The sequence below is a fragment of the Sciurus carolinensis genome, chromosome 4 (assembly GCF_902686445.1).
Source record: "Sciurus carolinensis chromosome 4, mSciCar1.2, whole genome shotgun sequence".
NCBI classification, from domain to species: domain Eukaryota; kingdom Metazoa; phylum Chordata; class Mammalia; order Rodentia; family Sciuridae; genus Sciurus; species Sciurus carolinensis.
The window spans coordinates 152,804,456-152,825,137 of record NC_062216.1 but is presented as its reverse complement, the minus strand read 5'-3'; the positions used below and the strand labels follow the sequence as shown (position 1 = coordinate 152,825,137).

The window sequence follows — 20,682 nt, the reverse complement described above, 5'->3', positions numbered from 1 at the left end:
AAGTACATTTTAAGAAAATTACCAATTCTTCTAAATTTCATTATTATGTTTGAATTTTCTGTAATTATGTAGAATTTCTGCTTTTCTAATAATACCAAATAAATATAGCATTAATTAACAGTTGCATCTTTTTAACAAAAGGTTGGATTTTATGATGTTTGGTGAAATTAGAAATTCCTCATTATATTCATTATATTCCTATTTTGAAGATTCCCAGTAAACCCAGAATGGTATTTTTTCTTGAGCAGTAAAATATTGATGATTTTTCTTTTGTGTTCATTCTTTCAGGATTTTTCAAGCCTCATTCAATTGATAGGATGAAAAAGTTTAAGAGAAGGCTGTCCCTCACTCTTCGAGGAAGCCAGACTATTGATGAATCTTTATCTGAATTAGCTGAACAAATGACTATTGAAGAAAACAGCAGCAAGGATAATGGTAAATATTTGGGATGGAGGAGATGCTTCCTCCATTTAATTACTTTATAAACAATGTGAATTTACTGTCTAAAGTCATAATCATGTCCTTTTATTTCTCTGTCTCATTCCCTGGTGTTTTAGGAATCAGAAGATTGTATAACTTTCTCGTGCTTGCTTACTGGAATATTCTACTTTCACTCCAACATTGTTACTATGCCTGTCTCAAGCCATAATGAATTATTTCATCCCGTATTTCTGTTTTTTACTAGTTCATAAATAAAAATATATTATATAATATTATCCTAATTGTTAAATAACTCTTTTTAAATTGACATTTAAATATTTTTGCTATTCTTATGACCTGAATTAATGCAGCTTAAAAATGCATAGAATATTTGTGAAATTTGTTTGTGGTCTCATCATAGTTTTATAACATTCTATATGGATTTTGACCATCTATAAAGTCGAAGGTTCATAATGAGTAAATTTTATTGTTTTTAAATTTTATGTTTACCACAGACTCTCTCCATAGTATTGAGAGCACATATAGCAGGTAGGCATATAATGTTTCATGCATTTGACAGTCTTTTTTACAATTCAAAGTAGTAATACACAGATAAAAATATAAAATAAAGAGCTTGTTAAAGTGAATGAATTAAAACATAAACTCAGTGACATTTTTGGAACAAGGCTACATAGTCAAAATGAAAATAACTGTAGGAATGCTGTAATTACCAGAACGGAGCTTACGTGAATGGCTGCCAGCGTGTCATGATACACAGATTATCTGGCAAGCCTTCCTTCGCTGTGCCAGAGATTCTGCTGTTAGAGATTTGTGGCTGTAGGTAAAAACATAAACACTATTACCCCTCCCATTGCACGTAAATGCTTGCTCTGCGAGAGCAGGAAATATATAGTGGAAAGGGATCTGTGTTTTTATGTTAGAAGTCATGGGTTGGGATTTAATATGCTGAAACACTTGGTTGGATAACTTCAGGTAAGTAATTTATTCTACCAAGGCTTCAGCTACCTTATTTCCTTTCCTCTGAAGGGTCATTATTTACTCAAGGACACCCATTTTGTTGGCAGAGCAAATACTTTACAACCTAGATTTCTTTGCTTCAAAGTCTGCATTGTATCTATTTTCCCAGACCTCCTAGGTTCTGCTGAGACTTCCTTGATATCTACTCTTTTGTTTTTAATGTGGGACAGGAAAGGTGGGCTAGTAGGAAATTTAAAATAATAATTTGGATATAGTTACATGTAGGAGGGGAAAATTTTGCCTTTGTATCAAATCCCAAATCTTCTATTTTTCTTGTAATATGATATTTGCTAGATACCTGAAGCAAAATCCTAATATTCTTTCAGAAAGCCATTGAATTCTTAGTATTAATCAAATCCAGTGTGTTGTGTAGGGGGGCGGTTTGTTAATTTTTTTTTGGTAGCAGGGATTGAACCCAGGGGTGCTTCACTACTGAGTCACATCTCTAGCCCTTTTTAAAATTTTGAGACAGTGACTTGCTAATTGCTTAGGACCTGGCTAAATTGCTGAGGCTACCTTTGAACTTGTGATCCTCCTAAGTCAGCATGCCCAGCTCAGTGTGTTCATTTTTATGATAGAAGAGTCTTGCATTATGTTTGCCAGTGATACACAGAAATAAAATAAGCACAGTATGCATCTTCGTGGGGGTTTCTGGAACACTTTTGTGTGTCAGGGGGAGGAGTAGTGCTGGTGATTAAACCCAGGGGCTACTCTACCACTGGGCTGTTTACCTACTCTTTTTACTTTTTATTTTATTTTGAAACAATCTTGGTAAATTGCTGGCCGTCGACTTGGTGATCCTTCTACTTCAATTGCCTAGGTAGCAAGGATTATAAGCGTGAGTCACTGCACCTGACTAAGACACTTTTTTTTTTTTTGGTGCCAGAGATTGAACCCAGGGGTGCTTAACAACTGAGCCACATCCCCAGCCCTTTTATTTTTTTATTTTTGAGAAAGGGTCTTGCTAAGTTGCTCAGGGCCTCGCTAAGTTGCTGAGGCTGGCTTTAAATTCATTATCCACCTGCCTCAGCCTCTCAAGCCTCTGGGATTATAAGCATGCACTACAGTGCTCAGCTAGAACATATTTTTAATGAGTATTTGACTATAAGACATACCACTTTTTTTAAAAAAACCTGTGAATCAAAGAAAATGAACCTACTTTTTTGAGAACTAAGTAATATTTTAGACTAATTGCATGTTTTCTGAAATATTTTAGTATTATTTATTAAAACATGCTTAGTTTGTAACCTGGTGAAATGTTTACAATATCTAATTGTTTTCAAGTAGTACATATTGTTTCCTTTATTAAAATTCCCTTTTACAATAGTAACTTTAACAGGTAGTAAAGAAGAAAAAATGGAAAGTGTTGAATTTCTTCTTGATCAGACTTACTTAAAATAATGCTTGAAGGCATCATAATAGACATTGCAGAAATTGCAGGTAGCATGGACTATCACAGTCTGATATTGCTTAGTCCCTTGCTTTCATTAGTAACTTTGACAGAAATTCCTCACCTTTTTGGTCAGTGTCCGATAATTGCTTCCATCACATTCTTATGGAGTTTAGGTTTGTTGTTGTTAGCATACAAAATTATTTTATGCTAAACAGAAGTGTAGAACATTTTTTTTATAAAGTACCTGCAAGAATAGAGAATTCAGAGCACATCAGATTTTTTAAATGTTTAATTTTTTAAAAATTGGCAAAAATTAATCCATACCATTTTCTCAAAAAATTAAATATAATTATTACATGAACCAACAATTCTTAGGGTTATACTCAAAAAACTTGAAATAGGTTTTCAAAGTCGTGTTCACATCATTTGCCACTTATAACTAAATAACTTTTTTTTTTTTTTGGTATCAGGAATTGAACCCAGGGGTGCTTAACCACTGAGTCACATCCCCAGCCTTTTATTATATTTTGTTTAAAATTGCTGAGTTACTTAGAGCCTCGCTAAGTTGCTGTGGCTGGCTTTGAACTTGCGATCCTCCTGCCTCAGCCTCTTGAACCACTGAGATTACAGGCATGTGCCACAGTACCTGTCCTAAATAACTTTTAAATATTATATTTTAGGAATGTTTCTACTTGGTAATAGACCTGTGATTATGTAAAGATTCTTTATATTAAAATCTCAAATTTGGGGCAATAATTTCATAGTCTCTATTGATGATACTTAAGTACTTTTGTTTAATTCACTAATTGACACTTTTTTAGATGTCTAGCAATAGGGATATAAGTTCATTTTAGGTGAAGATTATATCTTGTATTCTGTATCATGCTTAATCATAAAATACATACTAGGTAGTTAATACATGGAGGAGTGAATGTAAACAATCATGATATATTAAAATCAGCAAGTAAATAAAATGGTTATGTTAGTTTTGTGATTATTAACCAATTTTTATTACATGTGAGAGGGATAGGTAAGTTATTAGCCAATTTAAAATATTGAAAATATTTTTTATAAATATTTTTTCATGGAAATTATTTTAGCTCTACCGTTTTGTATGGATAGTCATAGACATGAGGTTAAATGTAATGGTCTCTGTTACAACTTTTATTTTCTGCTTTGCTTTCTCAATCCTTCTCATGTGCTTGGGCTGATGATGGAATAATTTTCAAATACTGGGAACCACAGAGCCTATTGTGAAGAATGGAAGGCCTCCAACATCTCACAGCATGCATTCCTTCCTCCACCAGTACACGGGGTCTTTCAAGAAACCCCCCTTGCGGAGACCCCACAGTGTTATTGGAGGAAGCCTTGGCTCCTTCATGGCAATGCCCAGAAATGGAAGCAGATTGGGTAATTTGATTATTTGTCTATTATATCTAACTTTCTGATTGTAGAACTTGTATGTTGTTAGGTTTTAGTCAGCCAACCTTTATTATCCGATTTCTCTTGCCAGTTAAAAAAACAAGTTAAGAGTAAGAAGGACAACAGACAGATGGAAGGTTCTAGAGAGAGTATTATTGGCACTACAGAGAAGTAATATTTGAATACCTGTTCATCAGAAGGAAACAAATCTCATAAGAAGGAAATCAGAATTTTGAAATGAATGGCAGCTTAGGATAGTGCTTAATTTAGGATCATACCTCAGTAACTCTTGAAATAATCACTATAGACTTGTACAATAGATTATCACCTGAGTTGTTACTCTTTTATTACTGTATCCTTTTAAATATCCAGGGAAATTGTATATCTGAAAGTTTCTATTTATTTTATGTCTACTTCCCTGATCAATTTTGGTGGTGTCTTTTTTTTTTTTTTTAATTTTTAAAAAACTTTTTTAAGTTATAGATGGACACAATGTCTTTATTTTATTTATTTATTTTTATGTGGCGCTGAGGATCGAACACAGTGCCTCACATGTGCTAGGTGCGCACATTACCACTGAGCTACATCCACGGCCCTGGTGGTTTCTTTTTTAAAATTCACATTTGATTTGATTTTTACAACGTTACGTTTTTAAACATGTATGTTTTTAAAATTAAAAAAAAATTTTTTGGGGGTACCAGGATTGAACTCATGGACACTCAACCACTGAGCCACATCCCCAGCCCTATTTTGTATTTTATTTAGAGACAGGGTCTCACTGAGTTGCTTAGCGCCTCTCTTTTGCTGAGGCTGGCTTTGAACTCACAATAATCCTCCTCCATCAGCCTCCAAGCTACTGGGATTACAGGTGTGCACCACTGCACCTGCCTAAACATAACAGTTTTATGATTTTATTAGATAATTATACTTACTGAAGTTCCTGAGCTTGCTTTATTTCTTGCCATGGCAGATTATTTCCTGATGTGTTTCATGAATTTTGGGAAAATGAACTTATCTACAGTTTTTATTTATGGGTAATATGTATAGCAGCATTTGTCTGTATAGGTGTAACCCTACAGGATGGTGTGCTTCAGTCAGCTCATGAGAGATGATTCTTAAATTTTCAGTAATTTTGTCTGTTAAGCATGGCTATTATTAATTTAATTTTTAATTATATGAACTTACAATTAGGGTAAATTAACAAAAGTAGTGAATACTCAAAAGTCATTACTTTCTGATTGTTCTGCTACTTTTTACTATTATTATCTATGTTGTAAGAGTTACTTCTATTGTAGCTTATGGTGAAAATACTATGTAATGGTATGCCACTTCACATTTCTTCCCATTGTTACACATTCAGTGTCATGTTGGTAGCTTAAAGTCTGCTGTGGAGATTGTTTGCCCCAGGAAATCAGAAAACACTACAGGTCAGGGCTTGGCTTATTGTTTGTTGATTGTCTAAACCACGGGCTTGTTAGTACATTTTGTGGACTGTAGTCTCTGTTGCATATTCTTTTTCTTTGATTAGTAACCTTTAAATTGCAAAAAGAAAACAAAACAAAACAAAAACATTTTTAGTTTAAGAATCAATGAAAACATCCATTCTTCTTCTAGACTCTTGGTCTAGATTTAAGAAAGTAATGTTCAAAGTATTAGCAGTGCAGATGAAATTTTAAGTTTACTGGTTCCGTAGCTATTATGTTGTGAATGGCCCCAAAACTGAGCAAATAAGTGTTCTTCTGGTTCTTGAAAACTGCTACCTGATTCAGCAAAGAAATCTCTTACACACTGACAAATTAGTAAAGTTTTGACATAAGACTTCATTGTTTTACTTTTGTCTTGATGGAATCAAAACTACCAATCAACAGCTGTGTTTGAATTACATTTGTTTGTTAATGACATAATTTCTTGGTTGAGTCAGATAGTACTCAAGTTTTTATTCATAATCTGAGATTACCAGACTTACTTTGTATTTCTTTTGCAAGAGATGGGTATTTCTATGAAGTCTCAATTGCAGTTTAGACACCCAAGGCTTCACTTTTTATTGCGGTGTGCACCTAAACCCAAGTACTTTCCTACCAGTCTCAGCAACCCCTCAAGAAAGTGACAGTCAGTTTATGCTTGAGAGCTTTAGGCTTTAAGTTCCCTCTGTTAAATTTGTTCCTGGGCATTACCTATACATTCTTACAAACCCAGCTGTACATATTTAAGCATTATATTTTGATCTACATTTCCTTGAGGTAGGAAAATTTTCAGATTTTGCTTGAAATATAAGGCATGGTTAAATTCTTCAGTATTTTTAAAGTATGACAGAAAAGAATTTATGACTTCAGATGTATCTGGTATCCAATTTTAAGAGATTAGGAATCAATCACCAATACAATGATTTTTGCCAAGTTAATTTTTTTGTTCAGATGTCAACATAAAATTCCTTCAAAGTCTCTTTATAATAGAAGTCTATTCCACTATTATTTGCAGCTGTTTATGAATATGAATTGGAATGTTTTTAGAATTGAGTTACCAAGACAAAAATATAGAAATAAAGTAAATTCTAATATTGATTTGGTATGAAACCCTTGAGTTTAAATTTTAAAGTCCTATTTTTAAGTAACTATTATTCATTAAAAGTTTATATTTTCAATCTATAATTTTTATTCAACTCTTGATAATGATTTGAATGCAAGTTCTTTCATAATTTTTTATAATCCAAGAGTGTAAAAGGATTTCTGAGTACTTACTATTTGAAAACATTTGAGTTAATATTTTGATCTCTTAACTGCACACCTATGCACTCGACTGTATTTAATTCTCTGATTTTTGTATGTTGGTTATCTATATTTTACCGGTAATGATAATTAGTTACATAGTGGGATAAAATAAATCTTCTTTAAGGTAAATATTGTCTCATTTTCTGATACAGATATTGTTCATGAAAATCTAAAAATGGGATCAGATGGTGAGAGTGATCAAGCTTCTGGGACATCATCTGATGAAGTCCAGTCACCTACAGGTGTTTGTCTCAGAAATCGTATACATAGACGGATCTCAATGGAGGTAACATTTAAAAATATATAAATATACCTCTGTATGCGTGTTCTTATATAAATAAACACATATATATCAAGTAAATAAATGTCCATTTGAAAATTTTCATGAAGGCAAATGACATCTGTAAGAGAGCTCTTTCTTTATATCAGTGAGTTGTATTCTGAATATTTCCTTTTTCTTAATTACTATCCCAACGCCAAGTACACATCAATAATAGTATTCTATGCTCTACAAAGCATTCATTTTTGGTTCCCTGTTAAGGAAAAGTGAATTTTTTTTTTTTTTTTAAATCCCAGAAACCTAGACTGATGTCATTCTAGATGACTTTGCAAAGTCCTCTTTTCAGAAAATATGATTTCAATTATATCTCTTTGAGATTGATTTGGATACTTCATATTCAGATTTTAAGAAAGAAAAATAAAATAGACCCCAGCTTTTTTTTCCCCTTTCTTTATATAAGTATCAGTATCATTTCCTTTGTGGTTCATCACACTTACAAATCCCTATAGTACATAGTAAATTATTTCTCCATGTAAGTTATACAACCCATTTCCTTTTCTTTATCAATGTTATAACATCGAAGACAAGTTATGACTGTTATCATTTCAGTATGGTACTGTATATTGAGATTTTTTCTGCAAAAAAGAGAGATGTTTTAAAATAGGTTTTGTTTCTTTTCTCATAGCTGTTGAGACAATGATGATTAGAATATCTGTCCTGCTGGTTGGTTATGTTTTCATTGTTAAAATATGGTTTCTGAGTGAGTTAAGGAAAACAGTATCAGTTTTCTCTGTGATAAATTAACACTTTCAACTCTTGAGATCAGCTTGATATTTGTATAATTATATAGACATATCACAATAATATTATTCCTTATTTTTCTTCATAATGTATGTGATTTTCTTTATCATTTAAAATATGTTAGCATTAGGGTCTATATCTGGATTGTCTTATTCTTTCATTGAGTTATATATTTTTCCTCCCAGAGGTGACACGCTATAGATTATATATTTATATTTTAGTTTAATTCATTTTAGTATCTAGAAAAATTTCTTTATTCCTCCCCTTGCACATATATACACATGATCTATTTCTGATTTCTCATGGGTCAACTGATGATTTCATCTTTACAATGGTGAAAAATCAATATACATTTAGTAGTACCCATACTTCAGATTTTGAATTTTGATCTTTTCCCTGGCTAGCAACATGCAGTATAATACTATTTTGTGATGCAGTATCACAGCTCCCAGTTAGCCATGCAGTCACATGATTAAACTATTATACCATGTTCTGTGTTGCTAAACAGTGATGTTTAGTGAATTTAGGTATATTTAAATGCATTTACAACTTAATATTTTCAACTTAGAATTGGTTTATCAGGATAAAAACCCCATGGTAAGTTGAAGAGCTTGTACTCTTATTCAAGAATATTTTTGAAGATTTTTTGTTTTTTTTTCTAGATGAGTTTTAGGCATTTCATTTTGTTGCAAAAATAATCTTTGGATTTGTTTTTCGTTATATAAAATATTAAAATTAATATTGTGAGAACCAATATTGTGTCATTGTTTAGTCTAACCATTTGGAATATGGTATATGTCTATATTTAAATCTTTTATCTCTCAGTAAATATTTAGACAGTTTCTTTACATCTCTTTTGTTTTTCATAATTTTATGATAAAAGGATTTCTTTTTATAGAATATTTATTTCACAATGTGATGTTAGAGGCAAGTTTCTCTTTGAAGTTTGTCTCAGCTCACATTCTACAGTTAAATGAAGTAGAATGCCTTTTACTTCTATTAACAGCAATAAGAAAATGTTTTAATTTTCTTTCACCATGTTGTATGTAAAATCATAATATCTACTTGTTTATTTAAATTGATCACGTTGTGGTGTCTGCCTATTCCTACCATATGGCATAATAATTTCAAAGTAAATCCAAGATAAATTTACTAATGAAATGACTTCAAAATAACTAAGTCCATTTTGTTTTAAATCATTTCTGTAAAACTGCATCATATACCTTTGCTTACAGTAGTAGTAAATATTTTTGCCTTCAGTATATTATATATAATCAATGTAGGTAACTTTGCAACTGCAGTTAACTTTAGTTAATTATTGCTAAAAAGTAATACACTAAAGCACATGAATCAAAAGTCAAAATGCCTTGTCTTTTTTGGTTTTGATTACCTACTTTTTTTTTTTTTGTAGGATTTAAATAAACGGTTATCCCTACCTGCAGATATCAGAATACCTGATGGATATCTGGAAAAGTTGCAGATCAACAGTCCACCATTTGATCAACCAATGAGCCGAAGGTCTCGTAGAGCTTCCTTAGTAAGTTTTTGGTCTCCTATACCTAAACCTTCAGATCTGCTTTTTCTATTCTCTGAATGTAAACATTTAAAAAAATTTTTTTGGCAGTTACAAGAATTGAACCCTAAAATTTGCACATGATAGACAAACTCTGTCAATGAGCTAAAACCCCAGCCCTTAACGTAATATTATATTTTCAATTTTTCGGGGCTTATTGGAATAGGATTTAAGCTATGTTATATTTTATTTTTGGTAAATTTTATTGATATATGCTAGATATGCAGAATATATACTACATACACCTTGTTAGATGTACTGTAGTAGATACAATAAACATATATATTAATATATATTCACTGAAGCACCCAAACTATCACCCTACAAGTCAATGAATATTTGTAATGTTAACATATCTGTATAAGTAGTATGCAGTTGAATAAAATTTTTTAAATCCCAGAAAGCCCCTTCTTTTATCTTTCTTTTCACTTAATACCTCTCAACATAGCCATGATCCCTGCCTTTTAATACCAAAGATTAGTTTTACCCATATGTGTCACACTGTTTTGATCATATTATTTTTATAGTATGTTTTAATATCAGGAACTTTCTTATTCTCATAGGTACTCATTCTTAATTATTTTTAAAATGCTTAATTCTTTTCTGATTATTCTTATTTAAACTACTGAACTTTGTGTAATTGAATATAGAAATATATTAAAATAAATTTTACATAAACATGGAAATGTATATTTGTATAGTTTGTGTGTGTATATATATATATATATATATATATATACACACACACACACACACACTACTATATACTTCGTATCTACATATGTATGAAAGTATATAATATGCATTTTTTTGTGGTTGGTTCCTTTTGCTGTATTAAGTTTGTGAGTTTTATCTATGTTGTTCCATATAGTTATAGTTCGTTTGTTTTTGTTGCATGGTGTTTTACTGTATAAGTATATTGTATTTTTTTTAGTGTATTATACTTTTTCCATTCCGTTGATGGGCATTTTGCTTTTATTCAGTTTTTTACTATTATTAAATAGTGCTATAACCATTCCTGTGCATGTTTGTTGTTTAACATATGTAAGCACTTTATACCTAGGAGTGGAATTATTGGATCATATTGTGTGTGTATATATATATATATATATATATATATATATATATATATATATATTCCGCCTTCCTAGAAAACATCAAAACAGTTTTCCAAAGTAGTTGTACTAATTTGTACTTCCATCATCAATGTATGATAGTTCTGATTGCTCTTCTTGCCAATTTTTGATGCTGTCTTTTTCTTTTTTAATTTTAACTTTTCTGGTAAACCACTGATCTCTCATTGTGGTTTTATTTTGCATTTCATTGACTAAGTTGAACACTTTTAAATATGTTTTTGGTCATTTAGGTATCCTCTTTTGGAGATTAATTGCCCAAATCTTTTGTCTATTTTCTACTGGTTTTTCTACCTTTTCCTTACTGATTTATAGGAATTCTTCACATTCTGCATAAAGGAACTTTGTCAACTTTATGTCTTATAAACTTCTTCTAGAATGTAGCAATTGTCCTAGCCTTGGTTATTGAAAGGACAGCTTTTCCTGTTGCACTTTGATCTTTGACATAAGTTCAGGTGATTGCGTTTATGTCTCTTAGATGACTAGAGTCCTCTACTAGGGATACATATAAAGTGTTGTAAAGAATAAAATGGGAGGGAAATTGTAACAGATAAGAAGGGTCAATATGTAATAATTTATTTTTAAAATAGGGTTTGAAAGACTAGGATGAACCACATTATAAAAGCATTAGATGTCAAGTCAAGGAGTCTGAACTTCATCCCATATTATCAAAAATATTTATTTAAATAAGGACTGACATGATCACATTTTTGTTTCAAATAATAGCTTTAGGAGAAGTACAAACAATGAACTAGAGGGAGAGACAATTTATTCAAAATTAGGGATGATGTGGCAGTCATATGGAAATAGAAAGTAGAACACAGCCCCTAGGAATCATGTAGAGAGAAAATAGACAGGACCTGGTACCCAGTTGAACTTGTGTTTGAGGGAGGAACAAGTGATGATGACTTCTGAGTTTCTCACAGTTGTTTCATTTCCTTTCCATATATTATATCATGGAATTTTTTTTTATTCACAAAAACTTCTGTTTTGATTATATATTCTAAAGAGTATAATTACTTTAGTCTGTATACTCTGAGCACACTGACAAAGTGTAACCAATTCGATTTTGGTATATGTTTGTGATTATCATAGTTTTGCACATCACTGCTTAAAACATTTTAAAATATATTTTTGTCACTTTATTTTCTGGTCAAAAGTTTTCTTTGGCTATCAATTTTTATAAAAGATTTGTACTTAGGATAAAGTTTGAAGTTATGTTTGTTCTGATTGGGAGTGAAAATATGATTTAATACTATGCAATTCCTTTTTTGGGGGGGTATAACCCAGGGTCTCCAGCATACTAGGTAGGTGCTCTACCAGTGAGCTTCATCCCCAACCCTTACCATGCAGTTCTTAAAACTGTCATTTAAAAAGAGTTGTCTTTTGCAGTCTACGTGAAACCCTTTTTTGAATGTTAAGTGATTGGGGTTTTTATTATTGTCACCTGTTCCTACCCATTTCCCATGCATTTGATTTTGAAATGACTTGTAAGTTTCAGATTAATCATGTCACCTGTATTTTGGTTTCTATCCATGCATACCTTTCATTATCATTTACCTTGCTAATAAGATTGTTTTTGATATATATTTGAAAATTATTATTCAAAATTAAAAATCTTTACTTTTTGTTTATATTTGAAGGTAGGAAGTAGAGAGGCATATGAAAGGGATAATGGAAAAGGCATGAGAAAAAGGAAAGTATTTTTCACAATAGAATATAAGCTTACATAGATGCTGTATTCATTATGTATCTAAAAATTAAATTTTTTTTTTCCCTCAATGAGGTCTATTCTTCAGTATAGAAATCTGAACTTTAGAGTCTATGTATAAAGAAGAATGGTGAGGTTAGGAGTGGATGGAAAGTGGTTGGGGGGAAAAATTCTTCACATGTATTAAGAGTTCAAGTTTCCATGGATAATATACCCTTTATCTTACTTAGGTGGGCATTAAGAAAATGAGTCATAGAATTCATTTTTGCTGGAGGGAATGATAGGGAATGGCTGATTGGATTTACTATAAATTCGTGATTATCTATCTCAAGTGGACCCTCATTTTGCCTGTCGCACTGTCTTACTCTAAGCAAGGAGCTGGTCTCTTCTACATAATAGATGAAACAAATGCTGTAAACCTGAAACTATCCCCCATTTTCTGAATAACAATCATGAAAATCTGTCTACACTTACTCTGTTTTTTTTTTTTTAAATCAGGTTGTCCTTTTTTCCTATCTCACCTTCTCAGGATTCTTGTAATATCTGTTTTATCTATACTCTTTTTTATATTCAGTCTCCATTTTTTTACCTTGAACCTTCCCATTGACTTTCTACTTAAACTATTTTAGTTTTAGATTCACAGAGAAATTACAGAGAATACAGTGATTCTACCACATACCCAGTTATTCCTATTATTAATAGAATGTTACTTTAATACATTTCTTACAACTAAGGAACCAATATTGGTATATTACTATTTACTAAACTCCACATTTTATTCAGATTTCATTAGTTTTTTATTACCAACTTTTTGTGTCCCAGAATCCTATCCAGGATACCATGTTATATTTAGTAATCATATCTCATATTAAAGATACTGGTTACTGGATTGGGAAGTGCTATTTAATGCTCGTTTATGGTTATAAGAAATGAAGTATTCTCTTAACACAGTTAAATGTTAGACTAATGGGAAATCTTATATGCTGATAGTCAGAATTTATCAGTTTTCTTGCATTTACAATAATGGCGTACCCAGTAGAAGTTTTATGAGACTTTTAAGTGTAACATCAATAGAATGAAAGTCTATATATGAAAACTTGTGTCATTATATTAAAATTATAGATTAGGCACAGTTGAAGTGTTTCCCACTGTGTGGATTCCTCATTCCTATACTGATAGTTTTTATTTTTTTTTATTTTTTTATTTTTTATTTTTTTGCAGTGCTGGGGATTGAACCCAGGGCCTCGTGCTTGCAAGGCAAGCACTCTACCAACTGAGCTATATCCCTAGCCCCAAACTGCTAATTTTTGTAAGAAAAAAATGACCAAATAGAATTAAGGTTTTTCAGTCTCTTTTCTGTCCCCACATATCAGAGAGTAAAACCCATTGCTATCAAATATAGCAGTTCAATAATCCTTACAGGAAGGGAAATGGGTGTTTGAAAAAACCTCCTGCCGTCTCCAGTGTTTTCCAATATGTACTCACTTTAACATGGCATCTGTAGAACCTCAGCATATACTTCACTTATTCTAAAGCTAAATTGGACCTGCATCTCCAGCTTATTAATACACCTTTATTACTGTGATGCATGAATTATGTTGCTAGAAACAAAGCCACCTAGAAATCTCTCATTACACTTGCTACTGCTTACAAATTACACTGAATTATAGGAAGACCTATTATAAGTTGTAATTTATCTTATGTATGTATTTTTTGCTGTAAGCCATCTGAATAGGAATTTTCTTTGGGCTGCCAAAAAGTGAAGTATTTTCTGAGAACATGAAGCATCAGAAAAATGATCTTCATTTGTCAGTAAAGCAGAATTAAGGGAGTTTTGTATTATATTAAAATATAAAGCTTACTGTACCTTTTTTAGCTATTATTTGTTTTTATGCAACTTTTAAAGGTTTAAAATATTCTAAATAAGGTGCAACTCATTCTAGATTGTGAACTCACAAAAGCAGAGATCATATTTGTCTTCTTCACTGTATTCCCAGCACCTAACATTGTGCTTGGTAAATGTTGAATAAATGAGCTTTGTCCTCTGTCCTCTGAATAATTTCCGTAGGAGAGCTTGTAAACAAGCTAGTCATTATATCTATTGTTAATCTTGTCATGTTCAGCAGATAAAAATGCAAGCAAATTTTTCTGAAAATTCCATTTAAAAATTCAGTAATTTACAGTAATTACTATTCGGGTGTGATCATTAAATCCTTAAGGTTGGAAATTATTAAAATGGAGAGATATTGTGGTATGCTTTACTCTTTGCATTAGGATCTGATAGTTCACTAATATAACTGCCTTTTGTTTGAATTCTCCACCTGCTTGCATGGGTGGAATTCAGTAGTGCTATTTATATTATAGACTGATTATTCAAATTTAACTCATAATTATAGTATATTTATGTTCTTTTTTAGATATATACTTTTATTTTTAATAGGCACATAATTTTATATATATGGGTATATTGACATTTCAATACATGTATAAATATGTGATGATCGTATGAGAGTAATTGGCATATCTATCACCTTACATATCCTCTCTACTAGCTGAAATACACAGTTAATTATTGTCAACCAGTTACTTTCTTTTTAAAAAACAGATTTTCAGCATATTCTAATGTCATTAAATTTTATTCTCTGAAGAGTGGTTCATTGTAGTCTTAAATTTTTCATGTATCCTTTACAAGTTATTCTTTACATTATATAGTAACCTCTAAAACGTTTTCATCTTTAAAACCATTAATTTATAGTTAGTACACTTATGTAATCTTTTTTTTTTTTTCACTTACATAATCTTTAAAGCAAACTCCATTGTTTCTGTCATGATCACCCCTAGACCAAAGTATATTTCATGTTAAGGGCATACTAGTGTTCATTTAAGATACAGGAAAGAATAAGAAAATTTCCCTACTACTGAGAAGAAAAAGATTCTAACTTACAGTCATATTTTCTCATGTACTTATAGACAGTGACTTTATAGATATATATTTATATGTTTTTCAGGGATACTCATTGTTTTGTTCATATTGGCTTATGTTTGTTCTCAATATAGTATTTTTTTCCCTCAGTAAAAGATGACCCAAGACTTAAAATTCAAGGTGAAAGTGCAGTAGTTCCATGTTTGTAAATTTAAACATCTGAATTCCAAAGATAGGTGTAAAAAAATTTCATTCTATCATAGTTTTGTTAACCTTGGCAATTAGCCTTTTTATGTAAAGTGAAAAATTATTGTAATCAGGCTGTCATGTACCAGAGAGTGGACTGTTGGCCGAGTTTTCCATACTGACCTAAAAAACTTCATTTGTTTCTGGAAAAGTTGTATCTTATAGTTTTACTTCATTATTCTGCATAGCTATTGGTAGTAGAAAGCAAGAACTTAGTAAATACTGAGTTACATATAAGACAGTACCTGGGTAGGAAGTATATGATGGTTCCAAAACTTCCATTTTTCTGACTTAATGTTTTTCATGAAAAACATATATACAGAAAAAATGGTAACAGAAAAGCAAAAAGAAACAGTTCTTCAGTCTTGTAGTAATATACTACCTATGACCAGAGTTTTATTTTATCAAAATTGAATTAAGTACTTCTTAGTTCTACATCATTTTAACTTGGTATATGTCATTGTAACAAAAGGATAAAAACAATTCCTTTGAGGGACCTCTTCTACTTTTGGCAATTCAACTTAGAACAGTTTATCGTTTTGTCTAAAGTGGTAAGTGATGCCAAGTCTAATCATCAAGTATCATTTTTATTTTATTTGACAACTCCAGAAAAATTGCATATTTGATTCTCTGGGGTTTGAGTACAATGTAATATTTAATGATTTAATATAATTTAATACCTATGAAAACTGAAGTTATGCATTATTTCCCTTTCATTTGCTTTTTATTTAAGGACATTAGCATCATCTATGCAAGAAGTGAATCTTTCTTTAGATTTTTATTGTCTTTTCTACTATTGCAAAGGGATTCTAGGAAATTCTTATTCTTGGCTTCCGTTTACCTTTTTTTTTTTTTTTTTTAAATTTTGATCTTTCAGTCCCTATTTTCTACCTGTCTATATTGTTTTTCCAAATCTTTAGTGTTAAGTTTGCTTATTTTCTTTTAGAATATGTAATGGGTATATTGGGTTTCTATGATATATTTGGGTATATTCCATCTGCCCCATTTATTGACTCCTTACAAAATAAGCAAGTGAGTTTAAGGTTTAAAAGCAGGGGTTTGAGAACATACTTTTAAAGCTTTTGAGGGGGGCAAAATGAGACTTCTGTTGCTGCTTTTGTGTTTGCATGTTTCCTGATCTATAGTAGAACATAAATTTGTTTTCTTTTTCATTGTATTTTGATTGGAGAACCTGAAACAAATAGCATCTTCTTTTCAAATCTACATAGGAATTCAAAGATTAGTCGGAAAGTTATTTTGTGATTTTTGTTAAAAGGAAAATCAAATAGTAATTTTTATAAGATTCTTTAGTATCTTAAAATTTAAGTATTTTAAAATTTGGGTTCTTAAAATAAAGCAAGATGTTCACAGCAGACCATTATCCAATCCTTATATAAGGTAGGTTGACTATTTCAATTATGAATACTGATGCTTTTGACCCTTTCAGCATTCCAACATCAAGTATATTTTGAAACTTGATTGATTAGATGTTCAACAGTTTAACTATAACCAACCTTTTCTATTCCAAACTGTAGAATTGGAGAGTTTTAGATGTTGAGGAAGAGATGAAATTTGAAGAATAAATATTCAATTTATAATTGTTTTACTTTCAGTCAGAAATTGGGTTCGGGAAAATGGAAACCTACATCAAATTGGAAAAGCTTGGAGAGGTAAGTAAATTTTTGTTTTAAAAATGTAAGACTTTCTTATTCATCATCTAAGCTCCTTTTGTTCATCATCTAAGTGTATGATTTGCCAACCTGGAAAATTATGAACATGATTGTCTAAAAGATTTTATCTTGCTCTGAAAAGGTAACAGAAAATGAGGAGGAATAAAACTTAGAATTCTTCAAAGTATCCTACCATTATGAGAGGAAATGAGTATTTTTAATAGGCTTAAAATATTTTCTTGAAACACAAAGTATTGTGCTTTCCTGGTAACAAAATCAGCATCTATTTGTTAGCCTTCTAGCAGTCTCCTGTCTGTGCTGTCATGGGAAATTGAATGAGTTCATATTTCTGAAAAATAACTTTAGAAATAAAAACATTTCAGTGAAGTGTAAGAAATTCTTAAAAATGTGGTTTTCTTGAACTTGTCAGTACCTGTAATGCTACTAATTTAGAAACGTTCTATCTTCCATAGTAACTAAAGGGCAAGAAAGTAAAAAGTAATAAACAGTAAGAAATAATAAAGAAGTAAGAAATAATAAACAGCAAGAAGGAAAATAATAGACTTAGTTGATAGGGAAACTTCTTTTCTTTTTTAAAGAAGAATCAATGTGCAAAGATTTTTAAAAGTTTAGAAACCTGGGTAAAACCTTTTTGATTTAACAGTACAATTATATTTTCATTTAATGGGCTTAGTGTCCCTCAGTCTTCATATACCATTATAGGGAAAGCACCTTTGATTTTAAAACTATTGATCCAAATATTAATTTGAAATAAAGCACAAAAAGTAAATTAAATTCCTATGTTTTTATACTTTTGAGACACTTTGTAGTGTTATAAAAACATGGAGGCTGTGTGTAAGGAACTGAAAGTCATCTTTGCTATAATACTGTACATTGTGGAGTTTTCTTTGCAAGATGGAATTCAGCATGTTTAGAAATTAAAAATTCAGGATTCTTTATTGTTCTTTATTGTTAGACTCTTATGATATTATTGACTTGTTCTTCAAAAATATGTTCTATAGGGTACATATGCAACAGTATATAAAGGAAGAAGTAAACTGACAGAGAATTTGGTGGCACTAAAAGAGATCCGTTTGGAACATGAAGAAGGCGCACCCTGTACAGCTATAAGAGAAGGTATATTTACATAGAATATTTTAAAACCAAAACTGTATAAGAATATATATTTAATAAATAAAAGGAGATATAGAAATAATATGTGACCGGATGAAATAATCAGACCTTTAAAACGTTATTTCTAAAACATATTAAATAGAAAGAAATTAATTATCTTATTGTATAGTGAAACACTATGAAGTCATTAAAACACAGAGAAATATCTGACGGGAATTTTATATATTGATGCATAGGAAACATGGTACTGTAAATTAGCTGCATATATTAGTATAAGAAGTAAATGAACTGTGTATAAACATGTCATGATACCATTTTTTTTTAAAAAGTGAATTTTTCAAAATTGGTTTGAGCCAGGCATGGTGGTAAATGTCTTTAATCCTGGTGACTCAGGAGACTGAGGCAGGATTGCAGGTTTGAAGCCAGCCTCAACAGCTCAGCAAGGACCTAAGCAACTTAGCAAGACCCTGTCTCAAAATAAAAACTAAAAAAACAGAAGGAGAGGGGCTGGGGATGTGGCTCAGGTACAAAAACAAATAAATAAATAGATAAATATTGTTTGAGGCAACTAGTTAGCAACATGGAGGAAGAAAGTGTACCTTTTATTTTATCTAAATTAATCCCAAAGAGTCAAAAAGTTAACATTAAAGAAAAAAACAGAAGATGGAGAGTTTTAATATTAGAGACAACTTTAGGTACTGTAATATCAAACTCAGAATCACAAAAAAGTTGATACCTTCAGTTTTTCTGCCACTAATCTCCATGGCAAATTACTGTTTTAAACTTCATAAGTTTAACTTAAAGTTTTTATAAAGACTGGCCTTCCACAGACTAAATAATTGGCTTTCTTTTCTGTTTTACAGTTTCACTCTTAAAGGATTTAAAACATGCAAATATAGTAACCTTACATGACATTGTTCACACAGATAAATCTTTGACTCTGGTCTTTGAGTATCTGGTAAGCATTTAATAAAAACTCAGTATTTTATTTTGCTTTAGTAATAGAAAATTAGACTTTTTTAACAGCCTCAAGGACATTGTTGTTTATTTATTGATATTTAATTAGATTGGTGCATTCTGTATCATTTTTGAAAAGCAATTTTTCTTTAAAAAATAAATACTATTAAGTGAATCAGCCATGCATTCTGAAAACTGTGTTATCATGTAGTAAAATGCTGTGCTTTTTCAGGATAAAGACCTAAAACAGTACATGGATGACTGTGGGAACATCATGAGTATGCACAATGTAAAGGTATGTTTAATGTGTAATGTTAAAGTGTAAGGAAAGATGAGCTAATCTGTACAGTGAAATATACCAACTTCATAACCAATATTCAGAATTTTCTGTTTGGCTTATTTATTCAACTTCTGTTTACTATATTATAGCTTTCTTAAGATCATACCTTTTTTGTAAAACTGCTTTATTTTAAAAATCTTCTAAAAATATTTTTGGTACTTTATTTCACATAACAACTGATTGTCCTACATGGAGACTATATCTGCAGGTATATTTTGCTTTCTGAAAAAAAAATTCACATGATGGGTACATTCTGTAAAAGGCCACCTTTAAGTGGTGAACTCCCCTAATATATTTAAAATGGTATTAAATTATAAAATAATGATGACTTCAGGGTTATGCATTATGAGTAAGGGTTATAAGTAAGGCCAGAAACATGTAGGTATTGTGATTGTTTTGCTAGAAATAACTATCTTATGTCAGAAGGAATAGTAAGATAATTTGTTTTTTAGTACAACTAAGACTTCAAATAATGCTAAGAGAAGTTTGCTATATAATCAGATCCAGAAGAAACCCCGAAATTACTAGATAAATAAAAGCACTTGACATACTTCTGTTCTTACAGACTTCTTTGTTCCATGTGATATATTTTAAATTGGCAAAGATTTATTTGTCCAAACTTCGTCAACAGTTTATAGGAACCTATTTTGAAAACAGACTGTCTCAGCTTGTGTGTTTGAGACCTTTCTAATTCTGTGGATAGTAACTTAGTAACTTCAAATTTACATGCTTTTTTTTAAATAGTGAATTTGGTAAATATAAAGGAAAGCCACTTTCTGTTACTGAAAGAGAGCTCTGAGCATATGGCTAGCACATTGCTAAGAATTTTAGAACAAGGCTTTAAAAGTATTTCCATATATATTCCATGAGGAT

At 30.9% G+C, this 20,682-nt stretch overlaps 1 protein-coding gene across 3 annotated transcripts in view; it reads left to right on the top strand.

The window, feature by feature from the left end:
* The window catches only part of Cdk17 (cyclin dependent kinase 17), a 100,860-nt gene that overhangs the window by 64,131 nt on the left and 16,047 nt on the right, over positions 1-20,682 (top strand). For all 3 annotated transcript variants that reach the window (XM_047548906.1, XM_047548908.1, XM_047548907.1), the window contains 8 exons: positions 289-435; positions 4,097-4,261; positions 7,194-7,327; positions 9,534-9,659; positions 17,322-17,378; positions 18,401-18,515; positions 19,376-19,470; positions 19,702-19,764. In XM_047548906.1, coding sequence (XP_047404862.1) covers positions 318-435; positions 4,097-4,261; positions 7,194-7,327; positions 9,534-9,659; positions 17,322-17,378; positions 18,401-18,515; positions 19,376-19,470; positions 19,702-19,764 — 873 coding nt within the window. In that variant the 5' untranslated portion in view covers positions 289-317. The remainder of the gene's footprint in view (positions 1-288; positions 436-4,096; positions 4,262-7,193; positions 7,328-9,533; positions 9,660-17,321; positions 17,379-18,400; positions 18,516-19,375; positions 19,471-19,701; positions 19,765-20,682) is intronic.